The sequence below is a fragment of the Schistocerca gregaria genome, chromosome 10 (assembly GCF_023897955.1).
Source record: "Schistocerca gregaria isolate iqSchGreg1 chromosome 10, iqSchGreg1.2, whole genome shotgun sequence".
NCBI classification, from domain to species: domain Eukaryota; kingdom Metazoa; phylum Arthropoda; class Insecta; order Orthoptera; family Acrididae; genus Schistocerca; species Schistocerca gregaria.
The window spans coordinates 211,858,658-211,886,611 of record NC_064929.1 but is presented as its reverse complement, the minus strand read 5'-3'; the positions used below and the strand labels follow the sequence as shown (position 1 = coordinate 211,886,611).

Sequence of the window (27,954 nt, the reverse complement as noted above, 5' to 3'; positions counted from 1 at the left end):
CAGATGTAGAAACATGGCTACCAACTTTAGTTTATGACACACAGCTCCCTTTTTGTCTATTTTCTCTCCCCGTCCCCCATCAGTGCATGTATGACTCTTGTTACCTCAAAGTAAGTCCATTTTTCCATGCTAATGTTAGTGATGGTAACAACCAAATGAAAACAATCATTTCAGTCCATTTTAGCTTTAATTATTGGTTGGGCTGTTTATTCATTCTTTTGAGTGAAACCAGCCTTCGAGTGCAGTTGGATGAGAAACAGTTCACAGGGTTCGGCACATTCTGTTCCAAGCAAAAGTATTTGATCATTTTACCGTTCTTAAATAATTGTCGTCGACTGCAATCGAGTTATCGCTCGTTGTCACTATTATTGCCGTACCGATATTTGCCTATTGTTGAGTGTCAATAAGTAGCTTTTAGTTCAGTTTGTAATGCGTGTTTATGAATAAGAACTCGCTCAATAGTGAACTCCGTGTCTGGTTCAAAAAGCTGAAATACTAAGTGGCGTGATCCTCAAGATAAAGTCTGTATGATTTAACATACCTGAAAACATGATTGATATTCTGAAATTATATTAAATAAATTCTAAGAATATTAATGAAAACAAATATTTCTCACTATAAATATCGCAACAATTGACAGTTTATGCTTAAAAATCAAGCGAATAAGTCACTAAACAACAAGAACCAAAAAAATTTCCAAATAATTGAGAATCCTGGATGAAATAATGAAACACACACACACACACACACACACACACACACACACACCTACCTTTTTGTTTATTCCTGTCTGCAACTCAATATTTCCACTACATGGTGAGTAACAGTCTATTCTTTTCAAAATATTCTCATTTTAAAAATATATTTGCTATTCATCACACCTTGAATGAAGATATGTTACTGGTCTCTAGAAGAGCAACCCTACTCATGGTTAACTGGTAACCAAGGAGGAGGAACAGGTATGTAAATGAAATCGCTCAAACCCAGAGGCTGTGTGAATACATTCATCAAACTGAGTTGGCCATACAGTCTAGCTTCTTTCGATTGGACAAAAAAAGAAAGAACTATCAACTGGCCAATCAGTTATTAAAACATATTTGCTGTCTCATCACTAGCTAATGCACCCATCAATACAGGGAGATTTCTAACACACACAAGAAATAAATTAGGAATTGTAACAGCTCCAGCTAAATCAGTCTAAGGTAAAGGTAGAACACTTTGAATTAACAGTGGGTCTCCTACATATTGTAAGTCAGACACATACCCGCTCAAATCCTGGTTCATTGTGGTATGGCTTCTCGTTGAGAAGGCTCTGAATCGATATCAAGACGGATGCCAAACTCTGGGCTGGACTCCAGCAGGGGCCAGTCCATGTCCTGGAAATAAAGTGAGAGTCACAACATTTGTTTATTCTGTTTCTCCAGCATGCCAAGGCTGGAACGAATATGCAACTCTTTTTGTGATTACGATAACCATCGTGTAAACCATATTATGTTGTACAGAAAGAACATTTATTTACTGGTTTCAGACTGCTGGTCTATTATTAAAACAGTCATAAATGTCACTCTTGCATTACACCAGTCATACAAGTGGAAAATTCGTCACAATAGTAGACGACGCAGCCACCACGTGTACTCGTCACCAGCTTTCGAAGGGAAAACTTGACAATTTTCGACTAGCTTGACTGGTGTAACCCAAGGCATGCATTTATGACTGATTTGATAATGAGCTTGCAGTCCAAAACTGGTTATCAATAAATAAATATTCTTCTTGTGTGACTTAAAACAGTTTTCACAACAGTTATTGTAATTAGTGCATTTGATCACTCATTTTCTGTAGAACCATTCAAGAAAGAGAATCTTCAGAGACGTGGAGTGTGTCGAGGTACAAATTAACAATGAACTGTGACTATGCAGATTAATGCTATTCACACGTCTGGATCTAAATTAAATTAATTAAATTATGAAGAAATCTGCTACTTTTCACTGCCTATAATGAAGGGCCATGTGAGAAGCGACTAACAGCTGAGTGGAGACCAGACAATGTGACTCCCCATCTAAACTGAGCAGATCCATCCAGTTTACTGCTACATCAGTATGCACTCCATACACAAGGTGAGCTAGTTCTTGGAGCCAGTAATTCAATCTTAACTAAACAAATACTTGACTGAATCCAATAACAGAAATCACATTGCAGAGAAGAGGGCATTGTTAAAGCAGAACTGCACCTGGAGAAATGTCCACAGTCCAAACTTGCCACAGTCTGTAGGACACATCTTGGTAAATGACAAAATCGAGACACCAAGGAGTTAATGACATCAGTTGCAAATGGGCAATGATTTAAATTGATGGGGAAGTTTACAATTTGTGCCGGGTCTTCTGCTTACGAGGCAGATGTGCTGACCACTCTGCCATCCAGACACAGTAGCCACCACAACTGCACACTCTACCCAAGCACACCTCCCGCCAGACCAAAATTCTCTACTTGTACACAAACTACTGATTTAGTGCCCTCAGCCATTATCCTCATTACTCATAGAATTTCACAGATTTCTATAAGAGTTCAAGTGTTATGTGCATCTACATTGAATCAATCATTGGCCACCCTCACCAAAATTATATATGCAATGTCTGTTCTTTTGGAAGTGTACAAAAGAACAGAGACCACATGTATAAATGTAAAAATTGTCAACAAATAGGAAACCAAACAAAACTCATCTGTGTCCCATCTCAGCATGAGATATTCGTGGGCAGGTTTGTACGTGGAAACACTGTCACAAATATCTCCATACCTGTGTCATAAATTGACTGTTATATACCAAATAAATCCAAAATATAATGATTTAAGGGAATTGATTTGTACTGAGAAATTAGAAACAATACCGCAATGCAGCTTTGGAGATACACACCATCACTTCACAAAAGAGATACGTTCTAGATGCCTCCTTGCTGACAGATGGTGTTCATCATCTGCAGATTTCATTCGATAATTAATGAAAAGCAAATATGCCTATCATGAGAGAATTCATTTGAGACTGACACTCATTTCCGGCCACGCACAAATTGTTGGGTCAGTGGTTGCTCCAAGGTGGTGCATACCCTCTTGGGAACATGCAGTGCTCCATAGAATTCTGGGAGATGTGACAAGGAATGATGGTGACGTCATGAGGACAGTCAGGAACACTCTCTCTCTCTCTCTCTCTCTCTCTCTCTCTCTCTCTCTCTCTCTCTCAGTGTGTGTGTGTGTGTGTGTGTGTGTGTGTGTGTGTGTGTGTATTTTCTACTTTTCATCCCTTTTGGCTGAAAGCTTATATGTACAGCAGTCCTTTTCATTGTACCTGTTGGTGACATTCTATATGTACTGTAAGATTAATAATTCCCAGACACAGGCATTTTTTGTCCTGTGTCATGCACAGTTCCTGTTTGTGAAGGGTGTGCATAGCCATTGTGGTGTGGATGAATTCAGAGAAGCACTGTCTGAGAAAAACTGCACAAACATTGAGTCCAATCATGATAAGATTCCGATGTGGTGTAAAACTGGCAACTTACTTTAATGTTCTGAAATTTAAAATAGTGACTTCATAAAATGAAAAATGTAGTATCCTCATCAACACTCCGTTGAAAGTTGGTGACCGTCACACAATCCTCTTAACAGACTGTATCCATTTTTCCCAGTCTCCTGCATTTTGAAGTATCTGGCACCATGTTTGGTGTATCTTTTCCATCTGGCCCATCCATCATCTCGATGGTCTTTCCTGCAAACTTTTCCCTTTGACTTTGCTTTTGATGATCATCTTTTTCAAGTTATCGTCTTGTCAAATTATGTGACCAAAGAACTGCACGATTAACTGGAAACAGACACAGGATAAACTCTTCTCCACCATGAGTTCTTGAAGGATTGATTTGTTGGCCCATTTGTCTATCCACAATATTCTCAGCAACCTCTTGTATGTCTCAAAAGTGTCAGTTCTTTTGTGGTCCCTTCAGTTGCTGTCCATGTTTCCGCACCAAAAAGGAAAACTGGAAACACCAGACATTTCAACACACTCAATTTAGTATGTCTGGTTGGAGATATATGTTTCCAAATCAGTCAGCTTTGTCCACAGCTTGTGATCTAGTGGCTAGCACCGACACCTCTGGATCATGGGGTTCTGGGTTCAATTCCCAGCAACCAAGTTTTATCCATGAACAACTTATTTTAGTATGGTCTCCACTGATTAACAGCTAGTTCTATGTTGGTCAGGGATGTGCTGTCTTCGTCTCTGGTCTCATTCCAATTCTGGAGTTTCTAGATTCTCTCACATTTCACTGAAGTAATTATTTTTGTCTCTTTTGCAGCTCCTCTGTATTAACACCAATAACTTTTAGTACTGCTGATTTCCCTGTAATCCTCTCATGCTCTGTACTTTCCTGTCTTCAATGATTTATATGGTTCCATTAATAAACCACTAATTTTTATTCCTCACTTTTTTGCTATACTTGACTACTTGCTCAGCTGTTTTAACTAATGTCTCCTTCAGAAAATTCCATTTCTCAGCAGATGTCATGTTATTTGACTGGTTGAAAATATTTCTTGTACCCGATTCCTAAAAATTTCAGTATTAGCCTTTTGCTTACTTTTCTTGCTTTGGGAGGTGTCCCTTTACATTTTGACAATCTTCGTCTTAAGCCAATCAAGGAGTAGCCTATCTGATTACAGTATGTTCCACCTGGTGAGGTATTGGAAGCACGTGTCAGCTACAACTATCTTATTTTCCTGAAAGAACTGTATCAGCTGATATCTATGATCATTTCTTTTACCTAAATCATGACAGCGAAGTATTTCATCTGACAAGCCCCCTTACCTATCATAGCATTAAAATCTCTCTACACTACGGTAACTTCCTTTCTGGGTGCTTACTCTAGGCAGATGTGAAATACTGGTAACTACATCATCATCAAGGTATAGGCTACAACTCACATCACTGCGGCATTCCATCCTTTGTGTACTAATAAGGCAACACCACTGATGGAATTATCTGATATCGATATCATCATCACCACCACCACCACCACCACCACCACCACCACCACCACCACCACCACCATTTAAGACTGATTATGCCTTTCAGTGTTCAGCCTGGAGCATAGCACCCCCCCCCCCCCCTTTCCCTTATAAAATTCCTCCATGATCCCCTATTCAGTGCTAACGTTGGTGCTCTTCTGATGTTAAACCTATTACTTCAAAATCATTCGTAACCAAATCCAGGTACCTTCTCCTTGGTCTGCCCCGACTCCTCCTACCCTCTACTGCTGAACCCATGAGTCTCTTGGGTAACCTTGCTTCTCCCATGCGTGTAACATGACCCCACCATCTAAGCCTGTTCGCCCTGACTGCTACATCTATAGAATTCTTTCCCAGTTTTTCTTTGATTTCCTCATTGTGGACACCCTCCTGCCATTGTTCCCATCTACTAGTACCTGCAATCATCCTAGCTACTTTCATATCCGTAACCTCAACCTTGTTGATAAGGTAACCTGAATACACCCAGCTTTCGCTTTCATACAACAAAGTTGGTGGAAAGATTGAATGGTGCACAGATAACTTAGTCTTGGCACTGACTTCCTTCTTGCAGAAGAGAGTAGATCGTAGCTGAGTGCTCAACTGCATTAGCTTTGCTACACCTTGCTTCCAGTTCTTTCACCATATTGCCATCCTATGTGAATATGCATCCTGAGTACTTGAAACCGTCCACCTGTTCTAACTTTGTTCCTCCTATTTGGCATTCAATCCGTTTATATTTCTTTCCCACTGACATTACTTTCGTTTTGGAGATGCTGATCTTCATACCACAGTCCTTACATTTCTGATCTAGCTCTGAAATATTACTCTGCAAACTTTCAATCGAATCTGTCATCACAACTAAGTCATCCGCATATGCAAGACTGCTTATTGTGTGTTCACATATCTTAATCTCACCCAAACGGTCTATTGCTTTCAACATATGATCCATAAATAATATGAACAACAGTAGAGACAGGTTGCAGCCTTGTCTTACCCCTGAAACTACTCTGAACCATGAACTCAATTTACCATCAACTCTTAACTGCTGCCTGACTATCCATGTAAAGACCTTTAATTGCTTGCAAAAGTTTGCCTCCTATTCCATAATCTCTTAGAACAGACACTAACTTCCTCCTAGGAAACCGGTCATATGCCTTCTTTGGATCTATAAAGCATAGATACAATCCCTGTTCCACTCATAACACTTCTCCATTATTTGCCGTAAGCTAAAGATCTGGTCCTGACAACCTCTAAGAGGCCTAAACCCACCCTGATTTTCATCCAATTGGTCCTCAACTAATACTCGCACTTTCCTTTCAACAGTACCTGAAAAGATTTTACCCACAACACTGATTAAAGAGATACCTCTGTAGTTTTTACGATCTTTTCTGTTTCCATGTTTAAAGATTGGTGTGATTACTGCTTTTGTCCAGTCTGATGGAACCTGTCCCGACTCCCAGGCCATTTCAATTATCCTGTGTAGCCATTTAAGACCTGACATTCCACTGTATTTGATGAGTTCCGACTTAATTTCATCCACCCCAGCTGCTTTATTGCACTGCTATCTATTGACCATTTTCTCCACTTCCTCAAATGTGATCCTATGTCCATCATCATTCCTATCCCATTCTATCTCAAAATCTGAAACATTACTGATCGTACTTTCACCTACATTGAGCAACTCTTCAAAATCTTCCCTCCATCTGCCCAAGGCATCCACAGGATTCACCAGCAGTTTTCCTGACCTGTCCAAAATATCTGTCATTTCCTTCTTACCTCCCTTTCGAAGACTGCTAATTACATTCCAGAATGGTTTTCCAGCATCTTGCCCCAAAGTCTCCAACCTGTTTCCAAAGTCTTCCAAAGATTTCTTCTTGGATGCTGCAATTATCTGTTTGGCTTTGTTTCTTTCTTCGACATAATTTTCTCTGTCTACCTGAGTTCTAGTATGCAGCCATGTTTGATACGCCTTCTTTTTCCTTTTACAGACTGCCTTGACTGTGTCATTCCACCAAGCTGTTTGCTTCATCCTACTTTTACACACTACTGTTCCAACACATTCTTTAGCCACTTCTAGTACTGTGTCCCTGTACCTTGTCCATTCCTTTTCCAATGACTGTAATTGACTACACTCAACTAACTGGTACCTTTCTGAGATCATTGTTATGTACTTGTGCCCAATTTCCTTATCCTGAAGTTTCTCCACTCTTATCCTTCTACATATGGACCTGACCTCCTGCACTTTCGGCCTCACAATCCCAATTTCATTGCAGATTAGATAATGATCAGTGTCGTCAAAGAATCCCCTGAATACATGTGTGTCCCTCACAGCCTTCCTGAATTCCTGATCTGTTATTATATAGTCAATGACGGATCTGGTTCCCCTGCCTTCCCAAGTATACCGGTGAATGTTCTTATGTTTAAAAAAGGAGTTTGTGATTACTAAGCCCATACTGCCACAGAAATCCAAGAGTTGTTTCCCGTTTCTGTTGGCTTCCATATCCTCTCCAAATTTACCCCATAACCTTTTCATACCCTTCTGTTCGATTTCCCATCCTGGTGTTAAAATCACCTATGAGCAGAACACAGTCCTTGTCCTTTACTCTAACAACCACATCACTGAGTTCCTCATAAAAACTATCTATCTTATCTTGATCTGTCCCTTCACAATGCGAATTTACTGACACAATCCTAATTTTCTTGCTAGACATTGTCAAGTCTATCCACATCAGTCGTTCGTTTACATATCTTATTGCAACTACGCTGGGTTCCATTTCTTTCACCAGAAAAAATACTGTTATTGACATTAGCTGTTTTGAAGTGCCCAGTGCCTTTCCAGTAAATCTCTGCTAATCCTAATACTCCTATTTTAGTCCACTGTTATTTTCTCTCCACAATCTATAACTTTCCAATTTGGCACAGTCATTGTACGTTCCAAATCACAAATCTGTGTGTATTCCTTTGGGTGTTTACTGTTTTTCTTCAAGCTGTCCATGCAGATATCTGACTGGCAGACTGTTGAACAGCAGGCAAATTCGTGATGGGGTTTCTTGGGAACAAAACACTGGGGTGGTTTCCTGTTGCCTTCCACAGTGATTCGGAAATATAGAGAAAAATATAAAGGACTATATAGAATTGGTTAGGATCAGTGGTAAGGTCACGGTTCATCCCGGATAAGGAGGAAGGACAAACGAAGAGCTCTCGTAAGCAGGGTCACTCAAGTGCTGAAACAGAATTTTCTTTCAATGAGATTATAACATAGTTCTTGCCCACTATCCTACTACTACAAATCAATGAGTCAAAATTGGAATCAATCAGACTGTACAATTACGCAGGTGTAACAATTTGTATGGATATAAGATTGAATGGTCACCATAGCCTCAGTCATGGGCAAATCTGACGGCTGACCAGTTCATTGGTAAAATGCCGGAGAAATGAAACCAGTATGCAGCAGAGATTGCTTACAAAACGCTAGTATAACCAGGGCCAGTTTGAGGCCAAGTTGCACTTGGCACACCAAGCTGAGAATGGAACCTGGGACACGACAGCTGTAAGATTTCTATACATGACGTATCACAATTAGTAGAGTCCGCTTGGTGTGCCAACGGTGCCCAACTGCAAGATTTGTATGCAGTGCATTTCATAATTACTAAGGAAAATTGACACAGATGAAACTGTACAAGAGAAAAGGGCAGAAGGGGAGGACACCAAATGATGTTACTTGTGTAGCAAAATGTTCTTTAATTGGCTATGTATAAACCATCCTAGAATATTGCGCAAGTGTGTGTCACTGTACAACACAGGACTGGAAGACTCATTAAGGTGGGCACAAACTTTTACAAACATGCCTGATCAAAGAAGTTCAAGAACCAGTTCCAAATGACGACTTTACAAATGTGCTAGCGATCACTTTGTATAACTCGTGTAAGGGTTGCACGGACAAGATCAGACTAATTGCGAGACACGAGGGCGTGTTTAAACAACCTTTCTCCCCACCCTTCATACATAAATGAAATGGTATGAAGCTGTAACAACTGGTAAAATAAGAAGAACATGCTGCCATGTATTTCACAGTGGTTTGCAGAATATTGATGATGGTTAGAAGATGTTGCTGTTGTTGTGGTCTTCAGTCCTGAGACTGGTTTGATGCAGCTCTCCATGCTACTCTGTCCTGTGCAAGCTTCATCTCCCAGTACCTACTGCAACCTACATCCTTCTGAATCTGCTTAGTGTATTCATCTCTTGGTCTCCCTCTACGATTTTTACCCTCCACGCTGCCCTCCAATGCTAAATTTGTGATCCCTTGATGCCTCAAAACATGTCCTACCAACCGATCCCTTCTTCTAGTCAAGTTGTGCCACAAACTTCTCTTCTCCCCAATCCTATTCAATACCTCCTCATTAGTTACGTGATCTATCCACCTTATCTTCAGCATTCTTCTGTAACACCACATTTCAAAAGCTTCTATTCTCTTCTTGTCCAAACTAGTTATAGTCCATGTTTCACTTCCATACATGGCTACACTCCATACAAATACTTTAAGAAACGACTTCCTGATACATAAATCTATACTCGATGTTAACAAATTTCTCTTCTTCAGAAACGCTTTCCTTGCCATTGCCAGTCTACATTTGATATCCTCTCTACTTTGACCATCATCAGTTATTTTGCTCCCCAAATAGCAAAACTCCTTTACTACTTTAAGTGTCTCATTTCCTAATCTAATTCCCTCAGCATCACCCGACTTAATTCGACTACATTCCATTATACTCGTTTTGCTCTTGTTGATGTTCATCCTATATTCTCCTTTCAAGACACTATCCATTCCGTTCAACTGCTCTTCTAAGTCCTTTGCTATCTCTGACAGAATTACAATGTCATCGGCGAACCTCAAAGTTTTTATTTCTTCTCTATGGATTTTAATACCTACTCCAATTTTTCTTTTGTTTCCTTTACTGCTTGCTCAATATACAGATTGAATAACATCGGGGAGAGGCTACAAATGACTGCCATCTGGTTTCTGTACAAATTGTAAATAGCCTTTCGCTCCCTGTGCTTTACCCCTGCCACCTTCAGAATTTGAAAGAGAGTATTCCAGTCAACATTGTCAAAAGCTTTCTCCAAGTCTACAAATGCTAGAAACATAAGTTTCCCTTTTCTTAATCTTTCTTCTAAGATAAGTCTTAACGTCAGTATTGCCTCACGTGTTCCAACATTTCTACGGAACCCAAACTGATCCTCCCCGAGGTCCGCATCTACCAGTTTTTCCATTCGTCTGTAAAGAATTCGCGTTAATATTTTGCAGCTGTGACTTATTGAACTGATAGTTTGGTAATTTTCACATCTGTCAGCACCTGCTTTCTTTGGGATTGGAATTATTATATTCTTCTTGAAGTCTGAGGGTATTTCGCCTGTCACATACATGTTGCTCACCAGCTGGTAGAGTTTTGTCATGACTGGTTCTCCCAAGGCTGTCAGTAGTTCTAACGGAATGTTGTCTACTCCCAGGGCCTTGTTTCGACTCAGGTCTTTCAGTGCTCTGTCAAACTCTTCACGCAGTATCTTACCTCCCATTTCGTCTTCATCTACATCCTCTTCCCTTTCAATAATATTGTCCTCAAGTACATCGCCCTTGTATAAACCCTTTATATACTCCTTCCACCTTTCTGCCTTCCCTTCTTAGCTTAGAACTGGGTTGCCATCTGAGCTCTTGATATTCATACAAGTGGTTCTCTTCTCTCCAAAGGTCTCTAATTTTCCTGTAGGCAGTATCTATCTTACCCGTAGCGAGAAGCTTCTATATCCTTACATTTGTCTTCTAGCCATCCCTGCTTAGCCATTTTGCACTTCCTGTCGATCTCATTTTTGAGACGTTTGTATTCCTTTTTGCCTGCTTCATTTACTGCATTTTTATATTTTCTCCTTTCATCAATTAAATTCAATATTTCTTCTGTTACTCAAGGATTTCCAGTAGCCCTTGTCTTTTTACCTACTTTATCCTCTGATGCCTTCACTACTTCATCCCTCAGAGCTACCCATTCTGCTTCTACTGTATTTCTTTCCCCCATTCCTGTCCATTGTTCCCTTATGCTCTCCCTGAAACTCTCTACAACCTCTGGTTCTTTCAGCTTGTCCAGATCCCATGTCCTTAAATTCCCACTTTAGAAGATAAGCTCCCCAAAACACTACAACTAAGTGAATGCTCAGCTATTCATAAAATGTTCTCATGTAACTTTGTCTCACAATGCTATTTCACTCTAAGGTATCAAATCGAGCCTGTGCATGATCAAATTTCCCTTAACTGTCCTAATACAGGGAATTATTCATCTCCGTGACAACACACATACTTTAAGATCCATACCACTTACGTAATAATATTCCCTTGTCAAAAAAGTTCCAGGAGAGCTCTTTTTATAAAAAAAATAAAAGCTGTACTTAAAGATTGTAGCTCCTATCGAAGTAGTCCCTTTGGCTATCCGTACACAGCTGCCTATGTTTCTGGAGCTCTTGGAAGAAAGACAGGAAATTTTCAACTATCTGAATCTACATCCATACTCCGCAAGCCACCTGACGGTGTGTGGCGGAAGGTACCCTGAGTACCTCTATCGGTTCTCCCTTCTATTCCAGTTTCATTTTGTTCGTGGAAAAAAGGATTGTTGGTATGCTTCTGTGTGGGCTCTAATCTCTCGGATTGTATCCTCATGGTCTCTTCGCGAGATATATGTAGGAGGGAGCAATATACTGCTTGACTCTTCGTTGAAGGTATGTTCTCGAAACTTTAACAAAAGCCCGTACAGAACTACTGAGCGTCTCTCCTGCATAGTCTTCCACTGGAGTTTATCTACCATCTCCGTAACGCTTTCACGATTACAAAATATACCTGTAACAAAGTGCGCTGCTCTCTGTTGGATCTTCTCTCTCTCTTCTATCAACCCTATCTGGTATGGATCCCACACTGCTGAGCAGTATTCAAGCAGTGGGCGAACAAGCATACTGTAACCTACTTCCTTTGTTGTCGGATTGCATTTCCTTAGGATTCTTCCAATGAATCTCAGTCTGGCATCTGCTTTACCTACGATCAGCTTTATAAGATCATTCCATTTTAAATCACTCCTAATGCGTACTCCCAGATAATTTATGGAATTAACTGCTTCCAGTTGCTGACATATTTTGTAGCTAAGTGATAAGGGATCTATCTTTCTATGTATTAGCAGCATATTACACTTGTCTACATCGAGACTCAATTGCCATTCCCTGCACCATGCGTCAATTCGCTGCAGATACTCCTGCATTTCAGTACAATTTTCCATTGTTACAACCTCTCAGTACACCACAGCATCATCTGCAAAAACCTCAGTGAACGTCCGATGTCATCCACAAGGTCATTTATGTATATTGTGAATAGCAACGGTCCTATGACACTCCCCTGCGGCACACCTGAAATCACTCTTACTTCGGAAGACTTCTCTCCATTCAGAATGACATGCTGTGTTCTGTTCTGTTATCTAGGAACTCCTCAATCCAATCACACAATTGGTCTGACAGTCCATATGCTCTTACTTTGTTCATTAAATGACTGTGGGCAACTGTATCTAATGCCTTGCAGAAGTCAAGAAACACGGCATCTACCTGTGAACTCGTGTCTATGGCCCTCTGAGTCTAATGGACGAATAGTGCGATCTGGGTTTCACACGGCCGTCTTTTCCGAAACCCATGCTGATTCCTACAGAGTAGATTTCTAGTCTCCAGAGAAGTCATTATACTCGAACATAATACATGTTCCAAAATTCTACAACTGATTGACATTAGAGATATAGGTCTATAGTTCTGCCTATCTGTTCGACGTCCCTTCTTGAAAACGGGGATGACCTGTGCCCTTTTCCAATCCTTTGGAACGCAACACTCTACTTGAGACCTACGGTACACCACTGCAAAAAGGGGGGGCAAGTTCTGTCGCGTACTCTGTGTAAAATCGAACTGGTATACCATCAGGTTCAGCGGCCTTTCCTCTTTTAGGCGATTTTAATTGTTTCTCTATCCCTCTGTCGTCTATTTCTATATCTACCATTTTGTCATCTGTGCGACAATCTAGATAAGGAACTACAGTGCGGTCTTCCTCTGTAAAACAGCTTTGGAAAAAGACATTTAGTATTTCGGCCTTTAGTCTGTCATCCTCTGTTTCAGTACCATTTTGGTCACAGAGTGTCTGGACATTTTGTTTTGATCACATAAGACCAAAATTTCTTAGGATTTTCTTCAACTATGATACTTTTAAGCTCATTTGTCACTGCCAACTGGATAATTGCAATACCTTGATGAAGCTTTCCTTTTAGTCACCTTAAATCAAGTGGCGAGCGTCAACTGAATACGGCGGATGTGGGATGGCAATAACAGAATGCCTGCCCAGATACTCCGAAACTGGTAAAGCAGCATGGGGTCCTGTATTGTCATACAGTTAAGAACCGGTCCTAAGAATGCCGTAAATCAGGGCAACGATGTCAAACTCCATTGCAAATATTTCAAGACTTCAACTTAAAGAGAATGGTGCACTGTTTGACCTTGAGGAACATACTTATGTTGAACTAATCCTTTACTATCAACACTGTCTGTGCTCCAAGGTTGTCATTTGACTGTTTGCGACTGGTGATCCAGGACTCTGTGACATATTTTTGTCCCGAGTTCGAGTCTCAGTCTGGCGCACAGTTTTAATCTGCCAGAAGATTCAGTGTAGCAGAATCTACACTATCTGGAAATCATACGGGACATTCCGGAAATGCAAACAATACCCCTAAAATGCAACCGCTGTCAGCACACTTAACTTTGTGACCAGGTCTATCTTGTCCACGTGTGGGTGCAACTCATTTTCTTCGCTGCCAAAATTATGTCCTGGTATTCTCTACTGTACTCCAGCCCAGAACTGTTTCAATGTCTCAGAAAATTTCATAGTAGTGCAGCCACCACAAAACATCTTGGAAATAGTCACTAGACTGTGGCTATCCCATTCACCACAGCGTCCTATCCCATATTAGCAGTGGTGCACCTATATGTGCAGTAGTGTCTACGAGCAACACAAAGCTGGAGGGAGGCATCAACACAATTGAAGCAGTAATGCATGCCGTGAGGCATGTCCAGGTAGCTCAATCATCGAAACTGCAGCTCCCAAAAAGGCAAGGACCTGGCTTTGTATCCTGGCTCCAGGTTTCACAACGATGTAGAATGATGGGTGAAATATCTGTTCTGGAAACATTCACCTGTTTTACGTAGAAGTACCACAAAAACACTATGTTCTTACACCTCGTGGAAGGAAATTTTCTCCAGTATTTCCAATGGCACACATTGCCCAACTAGAATTAACATTACACAGATATAGATAGGAATTTTATCTACTATGCCATTTGACACAAATTTTACCAGCTATGCCAGCTGATACAATATATGTCAAACAAGATGTACAATACTCACCCAAGAATACTGAGGCAGATCTTCCCATTCTTGTACAGGTTTGGGTTAAACCTGACAGTGCCTCCTCCAGTCGTCATGAGCTTGACACGTGGTGGCCGTATAGGGTAGTCTGGAGGGCATCGCACGAGGAAGTAGAAGAAGCCACCCTCGTAGGGGGTGTCAAATGAACCCGTGATGAGCGCGTGAATCACAGTGATGTCCTTCTCGTCGGGAACGACAAACAGACCGGGCGGTGGTTCATTGTAGATTGACATCATGTCCCTGAAATATAACCACTGATAGACAGCACACATTTTTTTGGCAGTTTATCGAGTACTAATTGTAAAGGAAACAACCACGAAAAATAGGAGGCCTGAATGAAATGGTGCTGTCTCAAAAAGAAGCGATTAAAAATCATTTTCATGTAAATTATGCATCCTTGGCTAGGGTTCAGAATGGAGTTATACACTCAGATGGGAAGATTGCCAGCAAGGAATTTTGGCTGGCTGGTTGGTTGGTTGGTTTAAAAGAGGGAGAAAGGGACCAAACTATGAGGTCATCAGTCCCTTGTTCCTAATGAAACAATGCCACAAGTGTGAGAATAAAATAGACAATATGTATAACACAAAATGGAAAGAAAGGAAAGATCACAAGAACAAAGGAAAGGAAGTGAACACTAAAAGGAACAGAAAGAGGACAGGAGAACAACAGAGATATGCAAGAAACAGTTAGAAGAGAGTAAAACAAGGAAGCTGACCAACTAAGCCTTCACCCTAAAAGCACTAGGGTGAAGGACACAGAGGGACAAAGGACAGGCACTAAAACTCACATTGAATGATAAAACCCACTCTCACAGATGAAACTTAAAACCAAAACAGCCAATGAGTCATTGTCGGCTAAAATCAATGATAATGAGTCCGGAAACCAAAGATGAAGTCTCAGGACAGCCAAAGGAGGACATGGCAGAAGAATATGGGCCACTGTCAACCGGGCACTGCACCGACACTGAGGTGGCTCATGGCGCTAGGGTAGCCATAGGTCACCCACGCATGGCCAATGCAGAGCTTGCAGAGAACCCCATAGTCCCTGCGAGATGCCATTGTCTAAGACTTCCACACATTCTTGGTCCCCTTAATGGCTCTCAGTTTGTTGTGCGTACTGAGATTCTGCCAATCCCTCTCCCAAAGCTGAAAACCTTGCGGCGAACGCAGGTCAGTTGTGGGGATGCCCATCTCCAGAAGTGGTTTCCGTGTAGCGTGTTTGGCCAGCCTGTCAGCAAGTTCATTTCCTAGGATTCTGACATGACCAGGGGTCCAGACGAACACTCTGAATGACTGGACTGTTCCAGGGTATAGACTCCTCAATGGACGCTACTAAAGGGTGACAATGGTAGCACTGGTAGATAATTTTCAGGCTTCTCAAGGAGTCAGTACATAAAAGGAAAGACTCCCCAGGGCATGAACGAAGATACTGAAGTGCACGAGAAAAGGCCACCAGCTCTGCAGTGAATACACTTCACCCATCGGGTGAGGAACACTGTTCAATATGGCTCCCGTGCACGTAGGCAAAGTGAACGCGATCATCAGCCATCGAGCCGTCGGTGTAAACCACTTCAGAGCCACGGAACATGTCAAGAATCTAGAGGAAGTGACAGCGGAGGGCCGCAGGGTGAATGGAGTCCTTAGGGCCACATGAAAGGTGTAGATGAAGCAGCGGACGAGGCGTACACCATGGAGGTGAATGGACCACAAGTGGAGGTAGTAAAGGGAAGGACTCCAGTTCAGAGAGAAGGTACCACATGCAAACCGCAATTGTTAGCCCCGACCTGGGCCACCAATGCGGGAGATGGACTGCCATGCGTGAGAAAAGGAGACGGTAATACAGATGCTCAGGGGAAATATGAATGTGGTGAGCAGTTGCGCACGTATGATCTGCAATGGAGGGACACTAGCCTCCACCAGCACACTGGTCACCGGACTCATCCTAAAAGCTCCTGTAGCTAGTCGAACGCCAAAGTGGTGCACAGGGTCGAGTAAATGCAACACTGAAGGTGCTGCTGAACTGTAAACCACATTCCCAAAGTCAATTCGGAATTGGACAAGGGCTCTGTAGAGTTGCAGCAGCGTAGAGCGACCTGCACCCCAATTGGTGTTACTCAGCCAACAGAGGGCATTGAGGTGCTTCTAGCACTTCTGCTTAAGCTGACGAAGATGACGCAGCCAAGTCAATCGAGTGTCGAAAACCAGTCCTAGGAATCGATATGTCTCCACTACAGTGAGTGGATCATAATTAAGGTAAATGCTGGGTCCGGATGAACTGTATGACGCCGACAAAAGTGCAAGGCACACGACTCTGCCTGAAAACTGGGAACCGTTGGCTACAGCCCACGACTGCGTATTGTGGATGGCTCCCTCTAGGTGCCACTCAGCAAAACCAGAAGGTGCTGCTAGACTGTTAATGGCCACTGAAAATAGAGACACACTTAACACAGTGCCCCGTGGAACTTCATTCCCTGGATATGGATGGAACTATGGGAGGTACCAACTTGGGACGCAGAAAGTACGGGGCGACAGGAAGTCTTGGATAAAAATTAGAAACAGGCCACAGAGACCCCACTCATACAAGGTGGCAAGGATATGATGTTGCCAGGTCGTGTTGTATGCTTTACGTAAGTCGAAAAAGATGGCAACCAGATGGTGCCATCTTGAAAAGGCTGTTCGGATGGCAGACTTGATGGGCGCAAGATTGTCAGTGGTAGAGCGACCCTGGTGGAAGCCACCCTGACATCGAGAAAACAGACCACGTGACTACAGGACCCACCCCAACCACTGACATATCATACATTCCAGCAGTTTACAAAGAACATTGGTGAGGCTGATGGGCTGATAGCTACCCAGGCTCAAGCAAAGTGTTCATCAATCATGTTGGTGTCAGTAGATAACATGCCATTTATAGTAACACCTGTTGGGGCCTGGTACCTGAAAAGACGTTTGATCCTTGCCCAGACTTGGGTGATGTATAGCCCCCAATGGTCGAGACTTATCTCTTCTAACACTCCTGCTTCCATTGTTTGATAAGATAGCGGACACGGGCAAGGAGCTATGAGATGCTCCAGGGAAGGGTGCCGCTTATGCCAATGTAGAGCTCGCCAACGCTCCTTAATTGCATCAGCGACTTCCGGCGACCACCAACGGACTGCCTTATTCCTCGGCACCCTAAAGACCGGGGGATCACGTTTTCTGCCGCAAAAACAATTGTTGTAGTGATCTGCTCAACCATCACATCAATGTTACCGTTTGGGGGAGATTCAACGGCGACAGCAGAGGTGAAAGTTTCCCCGTCTCCCTTGTTTAAAGCCAGTCTGGGCATGACGCTGGTGTAGTGACAGTAAGAAAGGGAAGTGGTCATTACCACACAGGTTGTCATGTGCTCTCCAGTGGATCGATGGGGAAAGTCCTGCGCTGCAAACTGATAAATCAATGGCCGAGTAGCTACCATGAGCCACACTGAAATGTGTGGTGGTCTCAGTGTTTAATAGGCAGAGGTCGAACTGAGAAAGTAAAGTTTCAACATCTATGCTTCGGCCAATAAGCATGATACCACCCCACAAGGGGTTCTGGTCATTAAAATTTCCCAAAAGTAGGAAAGGTTTAGGGAGTTGATCAAACAGTGCAGCTAATACACTCAGGGGTACTGCACCATATGGAGGAAGAAAAACATTGCAGACAGTTATTTCCTTCATTGTCGTTATTCAGACAGCCACACCTTCAAGAGGGGTATGAAGGGGCACATGTTCACTACAGACTGCGTTTAGGACATTAACGCAAACTCCACCTGACACTCATTTATAGTCCCTACAGTTTCTGTAATACCTCTTACAGCCACAAACAGCAGGAGTCCGCATTGCCGGGGACCAGGTTTCCTGCAGGGTGTAACAACATAGATTAAGGGTCAACCTGCGACAGCAATCGCACAACTTGCGTACGGACCGTTAGACGCCGCCATGAGTGCTAAGAGTGCATTGCGATAGCTGGCACGCATGTTGCCTACGGGCCGGGAGGTGCCGCCACAAGTGCAACCGTATACAGGGTGTTACTAAAAGGTACAGCCAAACTTTCAGGAAACATTCCTCAAACACAAAGAAAGAAAATATGTTATGTGGACATGTGTCTGGAAACGCTTACTTTCCATGTTAGAGCTCATTTTATTACTTCTCTTCAAATCACATTAATCATGGAATGGAAACACACAGCAACAGACAGTACCAGCGTGACTTCAAACACTTTCTTATAGAAAGTGTTCAAAATGTCCTCTGTTAGCGAGGATACATGCATCCACCCTCCGTCACATGGAATCCCTGATGCACTGATGCAGCTCTGTAGAATGGCGTATTGTATCACAGCCGTCCACAACACAAGCACGAAGAGAGTCTACATTTGATACCGGGGTTGCATAGACAAGAGCTTTCAAATGCCCCCATAAATGAAAGTCAAGAGGGTTGAGGTCAGGAGAGCGTGGAGGCCATGGAATTGGTCCCCCTCTACCAATCCATCGGTCACCGAATCTATTGTTGAGAAGCGTACGAACACTTCGACTGAAATGTGCAGGAGCTCCATCGTGCACGAACCACATGTCGTGTCGTACATGTACAGGCACATGTTCTAGCAGCACAGGTAGAGTATCCCGTATGCAATCATGAGTGCTCCACTGAGCGTAGGTGGAAGAACATGGGGCCAATCAAGACATCACCAACAATGCCTGCCCAAACGTTCACAGAAAATCTGTGCTTGTGACGTGATTGCACAATTGCGTACAGATTATTGTTGATTGTGAAAATTTACAATTTGATCACATTGGAATGAAGCCTCATCCGTAAAGAGAACATCTGCATTGAATTGAGGATTGACACATTGTTGGATGAACCATTTGCAGAAGTGTACCCGTGGAGGCCAATCAACTGCTCATAGTGTCTGCACACACTGTGCATGGTACGGAAACAACTGGTTCTCCCGTAACACCTTCCATACAGTGATGTGGTCAACGTTACCTTGTACAGCAGCACCTCCTCTGACGCTGACATTAGGGTTATCGTCAACTGCACGAAGAATTGCCTCGTCCATTGCAGGTGTCCTCGTCGTTCTAGGTCTTCCCCAGTCGCGAGTCATAGGCTGGAATGTTCCGTGCTCCCTAAGACACCGATAAATTGCTTCGAATGTCTGCCTGTCGGGACACCTTCGTTCTGGAAATCTGTCTCGATACAAACGTACCGCGCCACAGCTATTGTCCCGTGCTAATCCATACATCAAATGGGCATCTGCTAACTCCGCATTTGTAAACATTGCACTGACTGCAAAACCACGTTTGTGATGAACACTAACCTGTTGATGCCACGTACTGATGTGCTCGATGCTAGTACTGTAGGGCAATGAGTCGCAAGTCAACACAAACACCTAAGTCAACATTACTTCCTTCAATTGGGCCAACTGGCGGTGAATCGAGGAAGTACAGTACATACTGACGAAACTAAAATGAGCTCTAAAATGGAAATTATGCATTTCCGGACACATGTCCACATAACATCTTTTCTTTATTTGTGTGTGAGGAATGTTTCCTGGAAGTTAGGCCTTACCTTTTTGTAACACCCTGTATAAGTGCCAATGGAGTTCGGCCATATCTCATTTTGTTGGCATCTCATTTTTGCTTATTCCCTTATTTGCTTGGTTGCTTAGCTCTTATTCGTTTATGGCTCATGTTATTGTGCTCTCTTTCAGCCATTCTGATTGTTTTAATTTACTCCCAATTGAGAAGTACTCATTTTGCCATTTCACTTTTGCATGTTTCTCATTTAGCTAATAATATGCTCCTTAGCTTTTTACAGTTGAATTTATTAGCGCAGTCTCATGTACTGTTTGTTGATTTCAGCCTGTTCATATTTTGATGTTCTTTAAATACTGTAATAATTATCGGAAGCATTTCTTCCCTTAAACTTGTGTAAAGTATTCTCGATGTAGGATTTATTCTGACAGGTGTAAGGTCTTGAATATACATTATATACAAAACTGTGCTTTAATAGGAATTTATTTTTTCAGTTGTACTACATCAGACAACAATATTGTGATATGAGGGAGAAATTTGAGGGGCGAACCCATGGAAACAGTCTTAAGTGATCCCCTTAAAAAATAAAAATGTGTGACACTGAAAGACGTGACACTGTAGGCACCGAAAAAAAAAAAAAAATATACATCAAATTATACGTCACAAGGGCAGTGCAGATAGCAGGCGTAAAGCTTAACAGTTGCTGTAACTTAGCCAGGCAGTGGAAAAAACTGCCGCAATTCCACTAGAGGATGTGGTCATCATGACACCGGGAAGGCATGGAACATTCAAAGAGGCAGTTTACACCTTAGGGTCACCTGCTTCCACCGACTTTTAGCCTGAGCAGTCTATATACATTGTGTCTGAGGGTCTGGCGAGATCTAGACCCTCAGCATACTCCAAAATCTCCACCCCATCCTCAGATGTAGAGCTTGTATGTAGCGGTGGTGTGGGTGCCACCACAATTTCCTTGGTCTTAGGGGGTCTTCTTTTTGAATTTCTCTCACTGCTCCTTGGGTTTCCCAGGCTGGTAGGACTTCACTGACTCAGTCTCCGGGACAGAGGATGAGCACGAAGCCCTGCAACCAGCTGCTTTTGAGCTCTTCAGACACTGGCGAGTGTTGTCTTTCCCACTAGCAGAAACCTGGGAAGGGAGTGACAAGGGACACCTTCCTAGTGAGAGAAGCCGAAGAAGACTTACCCTTCTCTGGCTTAGAAGTGGGGACGGATGTCCCCGATGATTGGGGGAGGTGTTGCTAACAACCATCAAGGGGGCAGGTGTAGTCTTCCGGCTCTGAGAGTCTGAGAGGTGACTTTGGTTGATGGAACTGATGGTCCCAGAACTGTTGTTGTGACAACGTGAGACAATGTCATACGCACAGGATGCAGGTGTTCAAATTTTCTCTTAGCCTCAGTGTAGGTCAGTCGGTCCATGGTCTTGTACTCGACGATTTTCATTTCTTTCTGGAGAATCCTGTACCCTGGCAAGCAAAGGCGAATGGTGCTCTCCGCAGTTGACACAGACAGGAGGCGGGCCACACGGAGTATTGCGATGTGATGAGCGTCCGCAATCTCGGCATGTGACGCTGGAAGTACAGCGGGAAGACATATGGCCAAACTTGCAGCACTTAAGGCATCACATCGGCGGAGGTAGACCATCACCTTGACCTTCTTGGGCAATGTATCACCCTCCAAGGCCATGATAAAGGCATAGGTGGCAACCTGATATCCCTCTAACCCTGGTGGACACGCTGGACAAAATGTACACCTCGCCACTCTAAATTGATGTGCAGCTCATCGTCAGACTGCAAAAGAAGGTCCCTGAACCATATTTAAGCTCTTAAGGGGTGTGATGATTACAGAAAAATCCCCCATCTTGTCACAAGCGAGTAACTCCCGTGACTGGGCAGAGGATGCTGTTTTGATCAAGACTGACCCAGATGTCATTTTGGACAAGGCCTCCACTCCCCAAACTTGTCCTCTAAATGCTCAACAAAAAACTGAGACTTCACCATCAGGAAAGATTCCCCATCAGCTCTCAAACATACAAGGTATGAGGGGAAATAAGATCTGCAGCCATCCTTAATCTGACGGTGTGGCCAGGGAGGGGAACAATTTGGAGTCCTACTTCTGTGCATTGAATTGAGCTCGTGATCACTTAGACGCTGCTGATGTTTCACAACCAGCACGAGATGACTGACTACGCTCCATCGCATGTCAGCCGCCCTAATGTCACCCACTCCGACCAGGGCCCTCCCCACGGGCGCCACCAAACCACAGCAAAGGCCGCCTGGTAGGATGGCTATTGCCGGGAGTCCCGATGCCCCAGGAGGATGGGCATCTACCCCTTGGCAGTTAACAGCGCAGGCATCAGCAGAGCGATCCCTGCGTGGTCAGGGGGCTACGACCAACAGAGTACATGGCAGCCCCACCACAATGGGCTGGCTACTGTGCAGGATATCAGGTGCAAAGAAGTCCATAGTCATCTTCGACGCAGAAAGCGACACTGCATAGTGCACAGTGGAAAATGCACGCAGGCAGGTGTCACACCCAAGAGATGAAGAATGGGTGGGACTGCAACGCGACAACGAGAAAGTGGGCTAAAGATGTCAATGCCCGATGGACACAATGCACCATGTAAGATGCCCTTCGGCAATTGGCTCGCAATTCGGGAAAATTTGGAGGAATGGAGGTCAAACCCTACAGGGGACCATCAGATAAAGCCCGAAATGTGCGAAACTCATTTTAGTCGCCTCTTATGACAACCAGGAATACCTCGGGCTTATTCTAGATCCCGGACCCACAGGCGGCGAAGCAATTTTGAATCCATGCAAATCCAAGACTTATTAGAAAACATATTGTTCGCCACTGTCTTGCTACAAATTATCTAAATATCTAGGTTCAGGAACCGAAAGTTCTATTAGCTGTATTGCAAGTAGTGGTCTTTGTTACATGCCAGAATGACATATTAATGTGCTGTACACAGGATTCAGTAATTAAAGAGGTAGGTAACTATTTTCTTTGAAAAATATCATTGCAATCAAGTAAATATTGAGCTACCTCTAGGAGGAAAACAACTGCTATACAGTATAAATGAGGTGGCAGCAGGCTTTATTTTTTTTTTTTTTTTAAGTAGCTGTTATCTTTCTAATTGGCTCTATTAATCTTATAGTGGGATAAATTATCACTGTACTTGGAGCCACAGACGGACCACAAGAAAGCACGATCAGGCCACAGACAACCTGTGCTTGTCACTGAACTGTGTGGACAGTGGAAGTGACTGCTCTGTCGCAAGACCACACATGTTGATGACCAAACGAGTCTCCATGAAGTACCACAGCTGACCCACTGCCAGTTGCAATAGTTGGTCACTGCCTCTGTTTCATATATTTCGGTGTGACATATAAGGTGCAGTCAAATGAAAACAAGACAGATGGAAAAACCAAGTAAACTGTTTATCATTTCAAAAGTAATCGTAAGTGTTAATACATTTACCCTATCAGACAAAATGGTCATTGCCTTCACAGTAAATGTTTGAGGATGCCTCCGGAACCACAGTTGTACCTAAGGCTTCACCTCTTTGTCCAAAGCATATCAATGGCAATGAAGCTCTTTCTTCCGAGCTCCAAAAATATGGTAATTGCACGTGCAGAGATTGGGAGTCTATTGAAGATATCTAACAAAAAGAAAAATGGTTCAAATGGCTCTGAGCACTATGGGACTCAACTGCTGTGGTCATTAGTCCCCTAGAACTTAGAACTACTTAAACCTAACTAACCTAAGGACATCACACACAGCCATGCCCGAGGCAGGATTCGAACCTGCGACCGTAGCAGTCGCACGGTTCCGGATTGCACACCCAGAACCGCGAGACCACCGCGGCCGGCAAGATGTCTAACACCTACCCAGCAAAACTCGCACAGCTTATTCGTGGGTGAGCTCAGATGTTGTTAACATCGTTTCTATTACACAAGAAATGTTTCAGCAGTAAGTCCTTATACAACACCTATGAAGTCCCAATATCTCTCTACATACGATTTTCATATTTTTGGAGTCAAGAAAAAAAGACATTTCTGGCGATCTACGTCCTTCAGATGAAGAGCTACACATCTGGGTACAATCACGATTCCATAGGCACACTCAAACACTTATCCGTGAAGAATTAATTGAGCACTTGTCTCACAATGGAATAAAAGTATCTAACATTTATGGCGATTACTTTTGAAATAATAAATAGTTTACTTCCTTTTTTGCCATCAGTCTCATTTTCATTTGACTGCCCTATCCAGATATGTAGCCACTACCATGAAGTCAGAGAACATTACCACAAAGTCAAAGAGCAGCAGCATTTAAACACAACCAATCCATCCCATCACTGCTCAACCTGCTGCGCAACATAGCTACGCCAAGTTCCCATCTAACGCGGCCTCGCAGTCTTCACCACAACTGTGTCACCATTGCCACTCCCCACTGAAACACGATGCACAGACTTCTATCCAATGGTTCCTGCCCTGGCAGCCAGCATTCTGGTGGCACCTCTACGAGACTGCTCCCCACCACCAGAGCCCACCTGCCGCTGAACTCCAGCTGACGATTCAGAGCTAGACAGCGCAGCACGACGATCTACCATAATGACCATCAATGCCACCGCCCGTTCGCAGTGCAGAGGACCACCTGAGCTGCAGGGCTGCCCTGCCCATTCGGCTCCGTGTACCAGCTATGTAAGCTCAGCGCACCATCTTCCCGGTTGTGAATGCATTAGAATGTCTGTCCAAGATGAACGAACTAATAAAGAAATAATGAAGGAGGTACTGGATCATGCTGGGCCACATTATTTAAACTCGCAGGTCCAGTCTTGTCAGCACAGCTGAGCACTACTGTGATGTACAGCCCATGTCAGTTGCCAGTGTCCTTATGATTCAGCTTCGTTTGCCATCTCCAGGGCACAAAGCGGTGACTGCTGTCTGACTGCATAAGCCCGAGCCCACCGGTACCTGCCCTCGCCCCCACGTTTCTGGCCGTACCATCAGTTACCGACAACTGTAGCTGCTGCTCTCCGGTCTGCAGGCCTGTTTTCATTTCCCAGGCAGACCTGCTAGGTTCAACTGCCTGTATTTGAGTCAGCATAGGTCTGCCCTTGAAAGTCACAGCGGGCCAGGTGTGGCAGCTTCACAGCTATCTCAACTGATAATGTAATGTACTTCTGTAAACGTCTCTGTGGCAACGCCTCAGTGTTGTCAAAGTTCCACAGATGGCTAATATCTTATCCCGCAGCCAATAGCGCTTTGCAGCTGAAAGCTAGTGACAGCACTTTGAGCTGTCAGGGATCATCTTACACCGTTGCTCCCACCTGGCTTATTGTCACCTGCTGTCTACTGTGTGCCTGCTGCTGATGCTATTGTCAATGTTCGTGTATGATTATTAATAAAAAAAATCTGCCAACATATTAGCATTGTAAATGACCTGCACTTTCACCCACCTCCATCTAAGAACCACTCACTGACACCATCCCCAAGTGAGGAATTAAAGGTATGTTTAAAAGTACATTAAGCTATCGGACAAAGTCCTTATATTTATTCACTCACAGCTCTCTCACATATGGCTGCTGTCATCTGCAGGCACCTGAAGCCCGACTGCAGTCTGTAGTCATCTCGGCTGGTGTGGGTAGTGGGAGGTACAGAAGGAACATGGCAAGGTTATGGGAGTTGAGGGGGGGGGGGGGGGATGCTGTACTTTGCCTGTAGGAGTGTGCAGGGATATTGAGCAGAATTTCCATTCTACAAAATTTCTTTACACATCGGCTAAATGGTGAGCTCGCTGAAGCTGTCTCCAAAGCCACCGACAGTTAATAGCTTACTTTTTGTTAGCATCATATAATTTAAGTACGTGGATACTCCACAGTTTGATAAAATGAAAGAGTTAATTGCTATTGATTATGGTAAAAATAAGCTTTCGAATGTTTACAGTTAAAACAGCATTTACATAACACACAAGTGTGAACATTTTATTTCCACTTTCATGGTTGGTAACCTTGATTATGTCAACGATCATATAAAGAATTTCAACAATGTTCACTGTTGACAGTCATTTGAATTGGCGAGTGTGCAGACTGGAATTGGAAATGGATAAAACAGACTTTCATGTTGCTGTTAAACAGAATTGCATGAAGTTCACACAGACTCTGCACCACACTTAAGAAACTTACTTTTAGATTAATGAATTTAAATGTGGTCAGACAAGCATTGAAGATGAAGTGCACTCCTGCAGTCCAATTGAAGTCACTGGAAAAGTCTACGATATGGTAATGCGAGATTGCTGAGACTGTACATATCTCAACTGCAAGAGTCCATAATATCCAGCACTGAGAATTGGCTACCAAAAAGCTGCGTGTGAGGTGGGTGCCACGATTGCTCACAGTCGATCAAACAATGTCCAGCAATGTTCACTAACAATCTGCATGACTTTTGTGTTGATTTGTGACTGTTGAAACTTGGATTCTTGACTACACACACAGTCTAGACAGCAGTCAAAACAATGAACAAAGGCTGGTGAAAGTGCACCAAAGAAGGCGAAGACCATTTTGTCAGCTGTTTAGGTGATGAGCATTGTTTTTTGGAATTACCAAGGATTAATCCTCATAGATAACTTCAAAAAATGCAGAATCATAATGCTTTTTTTGTTGGATCATTTGAGACTTGTGTTATCTGAAAAGATCACAGTTGACATGAAAAAACTGCTATTTCACCAAGATTGTGTAACACTCCACACATTGGCCATAACAGTGGCGGAGCTTTGAACTGGTTCATTATCTACCCTATTCATCGAACTTTGCCCTAACTGACTTCTTCCTATTCACTAACTTAAAATTTTGGCTTGCTGGGAAGAAATTGTCATCAATGAGGAAGGTACACTTGCAGTCAATGAGTATTTTGCAGTTTGACAGAACTTATTTTTCCGCTGGAATGAAAAAGCTGGACGATCACTGGCCCAAGTTATATCCCTCTAAGGAGACTATGTCAACAAGCAAGATGAGTTGTTCATGACACAAACTATTTTCAGTGCTTTTTTATCACTCTTATCAAACCACCCTCATATTGTTCAGCTGAGCTTTGAGATGTATTGAATTATTTGTGTGTTGAACGTTTTCAGTCATATATTTCCATGTGGTCTTACATGTGCTGTTAAACCATTTTGCAAAAGAGGTACGTTAGCAGTGAAGTATTACAGCTCCCTCTCATTAGTGTCAATTGCTTAAAAATATGTCAAGATGGTTTTATATAATCAAAATTATAAACACAGGACAAAATCAGTTGCAGTGGCAAGCATTTTAGATCTCAGAAAGGATTGTCAACTAAGCAGGAGATATATATATATATATATATATAATCTCCTGAGACATGACAAACTAAAATGAATAAATAAGAAGTTATTACCTTTTTTGAATATCTTATGACTTATTTTCTACACAATCTTCAGATCAATTAACATGTTCCAGATCATATAGTAAATATACTTATGTAACATACAAATAAATATAGCAACAGTGTGTCAAATTTGATGAGAATGTAGACAAGATAGTACTACAGAGCAATGTGTTACTGCAAATTCACAAATTATCACAGTCCAACATAATCAAGCCATGGGGCTATGCTATCTCTCACCACAACCTAGATTTAAGAGGGCATTGGGAGGACATGTGGCACTATCACACACCAGCCAAGGAATCCTTTTAATAGTGTTTTCATGGTAAGAATAAATATAATAAATAAAAAGACACACAGTTTCACTTTACTTGTATGACAAATTAATGTGCTTCTCACAAGAGAGAAAATTTGAAAGACCTCTATTTTGCATCACTTTTTATCTCGTCTTCTT

General features: G+C 42.8%; 1 protein-coding gene across 1 annotated transcript in view; it reads right to left on the bottom strand.

Annotated features, from left to right (window-relative positions):
* Nucleotides 1-27,954, bottom strand: part of LOC126293370 (ubiquitin-conjugating enzyme E2 Z-like) — a 35,990-nt gene that overhangs the window by 6,839 nt on the left and 1,197 nt on the right. The window contains exons 2-3 of the mRNA XM_049986572.1: nt 14,506-14,766; nt 1,265-1,376 (exon numbers count right to left, since the gene is read on the bottom strand). Of these exons, the coding sequence (XP_049842529.1) occupies nt 1,265-1,376; nt 14,506-14,766 (373 nt within the window). The remainder of the gene's footprint in view (nt 1-1,264; nt 1,377-14,505; nt 14,767-27,954) is intronic.